General features: G+C 38.8%; 1 protein-coding gene across 1 annotated transcript; it reads right to left on the minus strand.

The window, feature by feature from the left end:
• Positions 1 to 1,351: 1,351 nt before the first annotated feature.
• On the minus strand, positions 1,352 to 2,320 carry LOC103816357 (testis-specific serine/threonine-protein kinase 2-like). Its single transcript, XM_009090313.1, has one exon. It carries the CDS (start codon positions 2,318 to 2,320, stop codon positions 1,352 to 1,354), a length of 969 nt encoding a protein of 322 aa, XP_009088561.1.
• Between the last annotated feature and the right edge of the window lie 6,445 nt (positions 2,321 to 8,765).

Raw genomic sequence — 8,765 nt, forward strand, 5'->3', positions numbered from 1 at the left:
TAGCAGTGTTTTATGTTTGATATTTTAGCATATTACTTTGATGGGAACAGCAGATTTTCTGTAAAGAGTAATGGGTGAAATAATGGATAAACATAATTTTTGTCTTGTCAAATTGTATGTTGAAGTACTTTTTGACACTTTGCTGCTTTTCAGTAACACTTCAACTTTACTCTCTCTCTATTTTATAAAGAGTTAAACATAGTAGCCTGACCTTTCTAAGCAATACTAAATGATGAGTAGGTCATCATTGGTGTGCATGACATGCTCAGGTGTTGGATAAATACCCTTGTAAATCGATAACTGGTCAAATGTATCTGGCCACACAGACCCATGAAATTATATTTGTTTTGCTTTGCTTTTAGGGACAGGCAATTATTTGAGTACCAAAGAATTGAGTAATGAACCTCCCAAAGTCTCCACTGGGATCAGATTTTACCCACATGACATTTTTTGATGCTTTTCTGGCTGAACTGTAAATGTGTGCTTGCATAACTTATCCAGTGGAATCAATCCTGTGGGACCTAGAGGTAAATGTATTACACCAGTGGGACAGGAGACTTCTCATTTTGCAGGCTTTTAAAATGATCCTTGATCAGGACTAGCTTGCAGGACTGTAATGCAAATAAAATAATTAACATTGTTTTTTAAGTTTTTGGCCAAACAACCATAGCATTCAAGGTATATGTTTTATTTTTTAATGTCTAACATAATGTTTCTTGTTATAGAAAAAAGAATTAATGCATGTCTTTTGCTCAGCCAATAAGTTTCAGTTAAAAGTCAGCTGATGTTTGTTTTTTAAAATTTCCTTGCTAATTAATGCTAATTAATGAAAACTCTTCCCCCATTCCTTTTGACTGAAAACCTGTGTTATGATACAACTGATTTGTAATCCTTGTTAATTTTTCAGTATAAGGAAATGGTTTCCATTGCACTTTTCTTTTGTTGAAAGACTCAAATTTGAAAGAGAAAATCAGCAAAATTTTGATTCATAAGCAGTATGTTTAGGCAGATCCTAGAGTCTAAGTGAAATAGTTATAAATTGTTATAAAATCCACCAGGTCTGATATTCAGATATATTAAAAATATTGCATTGTCATGTTTGAAATACATTCCTCCTTCAAGTATTACATCCAAAGTGCTCCTCTGTAGTTTGTTTATACATTCTATAGCTTCCCTCCCTCATTATTCCCCCCATGTTTCACAGTCCTGACTTTGGCAGTGGTAAAGCTCCTCCTTTGAGAGCTCTGTGCAGGAGTGGGGACACAACTGCCACATGGAATTTTAGACAGGTTCTCTTTAATGTGAGTTTAAACTAATGCAGTTCACAGGTGAGGCCAACGTTGTGGCCCTATTAAAGGAAAGCATCCTTAAGAGAATCTGATTTCCTCCTCCATTCCTTACACTTACGCACAATGGGATTTTCCGTCCTGCTTTTTTTGGGGCTTTTCTTGCCACAGGATTTGGGGTCGCTTGGGGATCGCAGGCTGCGCGGGAGTTTTGGGTTCTGCAGCCAGGGATGTTTCAAAACTTCATCTATGCGCAGCCTCTGGGACACATCAGGCTGGAGCAGCTGGACAATGAGGTTCTTGCAGTCTGCAGAGAGATTTTTTGACTTCAGGAAGGGAATCTTCTGTTGTTTCTGAACCTGGAGCATTTCCCTGACGTTGGAACTGTCAAATGGCTGTGAAGCAAAAAGCATTGCATACAGGATAATGCCCAGGCTCCACATGTCCGAAATCCTGGGGTCACAAGGAATGTGCTCGAGCAGCTCGGGGGCCGAGTACGCAAGAGACCCACAGAAGGTGCTGCTGAGGATGGTCTTTCCATTTCCATCTCGAGACAGGGGTTTTGAAAAGCCAAAGTCTGACAGCTTGAAGTTAAGAGAATTATCGAGAAGAATGTTGTCACATTTCAGGTCCCTGTGGGCAAAGTCCAAGTCATGGCAATGCTGGATGGCAGAAGCCAGCTGCAGGAACTTGCAGCGAGCGGTGCTCTCTTCCATGGCCCCCTGGCTGCTCAGGTAGTTCAGGAGGCTCCCCTTCTCCCCCAGCTCCATCACAATGTACACTTTCCCAGAGGACGTCTCAAAAATCTCATAGGTTTCGATGATTGCGGGGTGGTGCAGTTTCATCAAAGCCTCCATTTCCCTGGGGAGAAATTTTTCCAGGACGTTCTGAGAAATTTTCTTCTTGTCGATGATCTTGATGGCCACTTTGCATTGCAGGTGGTGGCTGTAGGCAGCTTTCACTTTGCCATAGGAGCCTTCTCCAAGAGTGTCACCAAGGCTGTAGCCCTTCTTTTTAAGCACCGCAGCATCCATCGTGGGAGAGCTGCAGGGACCTGCCCCAGCGGGAGCTGCTCTGCATCCTGTGCTGCTGGGCTGTGCTCCACGCCTGATGGTGCTGCAGGGGCACTCTGGGCTGGCTCTGTGGGCGGTTACGGGGTGATCTCATGAACAGTCACCCTGGAAGGAGCTTTCTGTCATTTCATGGAACTGCTCTGTGACATCATGGAGGCAAAACCCAGCATGGAGGCACCAGCTGCTCTGTGCTGTCACTGACAGTCACCCCTTGCATTGCAATCGGAAAACAGAGATAATTTCTCCAAGATATGCTTCTCTTTTTAACATGGCCAAAGTAGGAGGACTGTTTTTGTATCTTAGTTTCGTAATGTTTTTCTCAGTTGTGCTGTTGCTGTACATCATTAATACATTATACTCAGGTGGTTTTTGGTGGATTTTAGGAAAATAACAAAAAACATCTGAAGACTGAGACTTTGCGGAGCAGTGCTTCGTGTATTCAAAAACCTTTCTTTTTTTTCTCTTTTCTCCCACCCCTGCCAGTGGTATGATAGATCCTGGTTTGTAAATAAGTCCTGTTTGTTGACTTTGATTGCAGTAACAGCTGACCAACCTGAGTCTTCCAGGGAGTCCCACCAGTTCAGTGTTTTATGTCAGTATTGTTATGAGAGTTGTAGAAGTCTGTTCCTTCTTTCAGAGGAAAATAATGCTATAGAAATTCAAAATTGTCACTGCAGATATTCTCTCTGTGTATGCACATTTCTTTCCTTACTTTTAGCACCTAGTGCTACTAAACTTCCCAAGAAATTGTAGAGAAAAGTTAATTTTTATTAGCCATGATAACATTGCAGGGTACAACCACATAAACAGATTACAAATTTGAAAATCACAGAAAACTGCAATCACTTTCAATAGTATTAATAATAATTTTGTTGTTATGTTCTTTGATATTAGGTGAAATATTCGGAGTTGCTTTCAAAACTGATGGCATTCTTTTAAACAGAAGATTTTATTCTAGAGTCTCTAAGGTTACTATAAATGTGAACAAACCAGAAAGTTAAACTATAAGTCTGGAATGATAGTAGTTCTCAAGGGATTAAACCTGGGATTTTTTCCATGTTAAGTGGTGCATGTTCTTGTTGCATCAAGTCTTTTGTTTTGAGTTTAAGGAGTGTTTGCAGTGGACATTTATCACATGCTGCTCTTCATGTTTTTGTTTTAATCTTTCAACAGGCACAAGGAAGAGAAAAGTTTTGGGGAAGGGGAAAAAAGCAACTCCCTGCTGTTATTCCAGAGCAAATGTTCTTAAGGGCATGGACAATTTCAAATTATAGGTGTAACTATTCAGCATCATGCCTTTGTCTGTCCTGAAGGTGCAGCCAATATCTGAGCTGTGAGAGGGAAGACAATAACCATTGTGCTGACATTGGAAAGAACAAAGAAGAGGAAGTCTTTAAAATACATGCAAGAATGCATAAAGATTTATGGTGGACTATTACATGTAGTTGTTTCCAGGACATTAATTTAATTGGTTCTTTTCAGGTGTAAATAAAAATGTGGCCTTGTATTAAATGTTGGACAGCCTCATATCACCTACTCATGCTTAAAACCACTCCAGCTTTTAGTGTGGATGGCTTATCTTCATGCCACCCTGTTAATTCTTTAGGAAATCTGTTTTGCATCGAGACATTTTTATATCTGGTGCAAGGTACCCAAAATGTATCATGCATGCTCTGCTTGTTGTTTGTGTGACTGCTTGTTGTGACTATCTTCTTATAGTCATTATTATGAAATTTATGTAAAGGGATGCAGAAAAGTATTAGTTATGGTGAAATTGTTAAGCAGTGATTTCCACCAGAGCTGTGTGGCAGTATTACCAGAACACTACTACAATCTTTTTCATCTCACAGTAATTTAAGGAAATGATCATGTTTTTGTGGGAATGCTCATATTTTCACAAATAATATAAATTAAGACAAAATTGAGTGTCAAATACGAGTGTATCAAGTTATGCATAATTTTTTGAGTAATTGACTGTTGGTGTTGCCATAGGTAATGGATCTGGAGACTGGCAGGTATTTGTTCCCTGCAAGATCAGTCACAATGTCACTATGGAACCAATGGATTAAGAAAGGGGATCTATATTCAGGCAAGCAGTTAATTCCTTCAGTGTTAATGTGGTTAAACTTAATCAAAATCTAAGTGAGAAGTCAGATCTATTATCAGTGAAATACTTTTTTGTCTCTGTTGATGTTAATGTAAGATTTTCTTTAGCTAAAGCAGCTTATTGGTCTTTAATTAGAATTTTGAATAATACTTAGAATCATAAACTTTAACAAATTTACGAAATTTATACAGATTTTTTTTTCTGGTGCCCATCTGTGTCAGTTGTAATAGACTCAGGGCTTTAATGATGCAAATTAAATTTTCCAGTGAGAGAAATGCCAGTATAGACCGAGAATTAATTCTGAATCCAGAGGGGGAAGAGCAAACTATTAATTCATTACATCTGGCAGAAACAATTCAGTAGCTTCCTCTCTAGTTACTTTAGTTATATTTGTTCTGAAAAAACAAAGGAAACCACCTTTTCCTGCACATGTTGTGCACATGGAGTTTCTGGACTCATCTTCTCTCAGACAGAATTGGTTGTCTGTTGATTTTTCTATTTTTCTTGCTCTGTTGTCATCCCCTTTCACAAACCTCTAAGGTGAGGTGATGGAGAGAGCACTGAAATCCCCTCTGCAGCCCCAAGTGCACCAGCAGTGTCTCGAAAATCAGGTGCTTAACCCTGGATCAGGGATCAGTACAACAGGAACTGTAGCATGCTGATAGTGGGGAGAATATCTGGAAGCTAGAAATATTTGAAGCCCTGGATGAGTATTTCCATGCATGCTAAATCTTCTGGCAAACAATTTTTCTTTTCGTTGTACAGCATAATTTTATAAAAATGGAGTACCTGGAGTATATTTTTTTTTCTGGAATAGAATTCATGATGGAAGACAAGGGTCCAAAGTCCTAGGACTCATCTCCACACAACCTTAAGCCCCCTTTTTTAAAAAACGCTTCTATTTTCTTTTCCTTTTTTTCTGAATCAGAAAACTACCTTTGGAGTTTATTAATTATGCTGATAATATATTTTTAACTAATATTTGTGCTGATTTTAGTTGCAATAGAGTAAATTTTCTTCATAGTAGCTGGTATGGGCCTACGTTTTGGATTCTATTGATAATTCAGGGCTGTTTTCCTTCTCACTGAGCAGCACCAACACAGAGCCAAGGCCTCTCCTGCTCCTCCTCCACCAGCAAGAGGCTCCACAAGGAGCTGGGAGGGGACACAGCCAGGACAGCTGACCCCAGCTGACCCAGGGGACATCCCATAATATGGCACCAGCTCAGCACAGAAATCTGGGGAGGAGGAGGAGGGGGGGACGTTTGGAGTGATGGTGTTTGTCTTCCCGAGTCCCTGCTCCAGGAGATGGAGCCCTGCTGTCCTGGGGATGGCTGAGCACCTGCCTGCCATGGGAAGGGGGCAATGAGTCCCTTGGTTTGCCTCACCTGTTACACTGCTGCCTTTATCCAACCCATCAGTTTTTTACTTTTATTCACTCTCCAACTCACCAGAGTGAAGTGACTGAGAGGCTGTGTGGGGCTCAGTTACCATCTGGGGTTTAACCATGAGAGTGTTGAAAGCATTTTCCAGCCTTACCAGAATTAGGTATTGATTTTTTAGTATTTATGGCTTCTTTTCACAGAGATTTCACAACACACTTGTCCTGGTTTTCTAATATGGAAGAATTATCACACAATAAATGTAATGGATTTTTTAGAGTATTGTCATGGGAAGTACTCTGCTGGCATCAAATTCTTTCTTGGCAATTTCCTGGAATATTTCTCAATGTCTTAAGGAACTTTAAAATATGATTTATTTGTAGAAAATATCTCTGGAGATAAAAACTTCAGATTGACTTTTAATTCCAACCTTGCACGTGTGGGTTTTTGTTCCTAAAGTGCAAGATCTCATGTGCAAGTCCTAATGTGGAATTGCAATTTGTGGTCTGACTTCTCTATGGCTTTCTGTTCTCCTCTGTGGCTCTGTGTTGTGGAAGAGCTGGAGTTGCTGATATTCAAGTGGAAATGTTAACATCCTGCTGATTATTACTCTGCCAAAGCCATTCATCATATCTTGCCTAAAACTGGCAAGAATGGGGAAACTGAAAAGCAAATTGTCAGTCTTAGAGGGGGAATGGGTTTTTTTGGTGACACAAAGGTGAGGTTTGGGTCAGAATTAGGGATCAGTTGAAATCCTTATATTTAATATCCTTCTCCACTGTGCACATGTGGATGTTGTGGATGTTTTTCTCTGGATTGAGAAGAGTTTGTATTCCGAGACCTACCAAAATACTTTTCCACAATAAAAGTTCAGTGCATTAAGACTTCAAAAACAAGCAAAAAGAAAAAAACCCAGAAAATTTCAAGCAATTATGAAATATATTTGTATTTTAGGTTTGTCATTTACAGGTGTATGAACACTAGTAAAGGCCTTTTTTTAATTTCCTTAATAATTTGCTTATGAATACAGTTCTATGAATAAGTATATGCTGTGAATATCAAGTGTGAAAATAGTCCAGGTTTCACATGAATAAAAACAAGATGAGAACAGAATGTTTCTGGAAATTGTCACAGGTATTGACCACTACTTGGGGAACATTTCCTTCCAAGTATGTAAGGACATTTTTAGGCATTTAAATTGAAAAGAAACAGTTTAATTAAAAAGAAATCCCACATGGTGGATGAAGTACATGGCTGCTTGGGTGGTAATGCTTTTAGGTTTATATTCTATACAGAATTTAGAGAAATCCCACCTTACCTGTCATGAAATCCTTTTGTGTCAGAGTCAACCTACATGAGGAGATAAACAGATGGTGTAACTGAGAGCACACAAAATGCTAGTTTAGGTAAAATGCATACTGCTGATAACCCACTAAGCCTTCCTGGGAATGCTAATCCTAATTTATGTTAAATCGTAATTAAGACAGTTTTGTTTATTGCTTGTAGCCATGAGCACCTGGAAGACTGACTAATCCCATCCATGTGTTGGGGACAATCCAGCTGCTATTGTTAACTCAGAATGCAGAAAAATTTGTATTTGTGAGTTGTTTTCATTGGTGTTTTTCAGGCATTTATAGAGGCCCTCTCCCCCATTGTATCAGGAACTGGAACAGAAGAAGCATCCTAAACAAAATGGATGAAGGGATTTTTGGAGCAAGAGGCCAAAATCTCAATAGGCTCACTGTGTTTCCAGCCAAACTTTAAATCAGAATATCTCTGATATATCCATGCAAAAATAGATTCACAACTTCTGTTGTAGCTGTGCATCTGTTTGGTGTTGCACTATAATTTGGCAGAACTGTCAGATTCTCAAGATTCTGAAATATTTTATTCAGGAGGCCCTGGGTGGTACCATTAAAGTGAAAGGATAAGTGATGGGCAGAGAAAAAAGGGCAGAATAAACTGAATCTCAGGAGAACAAAGCCATAGGAATAGGGAAACACCTATGCCCACTTTGTGCAAAATTTCATGTTTTCAGTTGCATCCTTTTTCTATTATAGGCTAATCTATGTCCTCACAAATGTTGCTGTGTGTATCAGGTACAGGTTTTTGACCTGACACAGGTATTCACACAATTACATCTGTCATGGATTGTGCCCTCAGTTGACAAGAATTATTTTCTGTTTCTTGTGTAGCATTTCTTCTTAAATTGTATGAAGGAGAACCCAGGTCAATATAAATTATTACTGTGAAAGATTTTTCCCTTTAGAAGAATTCCTGTCCTGGAAGTGTATTCATTCTAATGGCTTCAAATCATCCAATTTAAAAATCATGCAATGATTTTTCATTGTAACGTTTTTCATCTTCTGTTGTTAAATCTTTGAGCTGTTTCAGGATTTCTTGTTCTTAAAAGTTTCATTTTCTGTCTTGTCATGATGGAAAATATGCAAACTACTGTTAAGTGACAGCTATATTCTCTGTGCTGTTTTGAAGTCAGCCCATGCAGAGACCACTTGCAGTGTGGAAATTTGGATCTAATTATCTATTCATTACATACTGAAAAGTATTCATTGAATGAATTTTTCATCAGGTGGTGGTAACACAGAAATAAATTAAAGACTAAAGGTGAGCATGTATCTCATAGTTTGTACAAAATTCAAGTGTGAGTGCAACTGCTTTGCAAAACCCTCTGATTCTTCTCACGTTTCACTCATGGCGTTTGCAATTTCTTGAATTTTCTTGCCAGTTACAATTAGATTTGATTTTTGTAAGAAAGCAAAATTAGAATTGAAAAATTTGCAGTGTACATACATTTGTAATAGAGCCTAAAAGGAATGCCTTATCTGTAATAATTTCATGTGGATTCTTCTTGTGGACAGCAGAGAGCAGCAGTGTGATGACCTGAATCTGAAGGAATA

The sequence above is a fragment of the Serinus canaria genome, chromosome 4A (genome assembly GCF_022539315.1).
Source record: "Serinus canaria isolate serCan28SL12 chromosome 4A, serCan2020, whole genome shotgun sequence".
NCBI lineage: Eukaryota > Metazoa > Chordata > Aves > Passeriformes > Fringillidae > Serinus > Serinus canaria.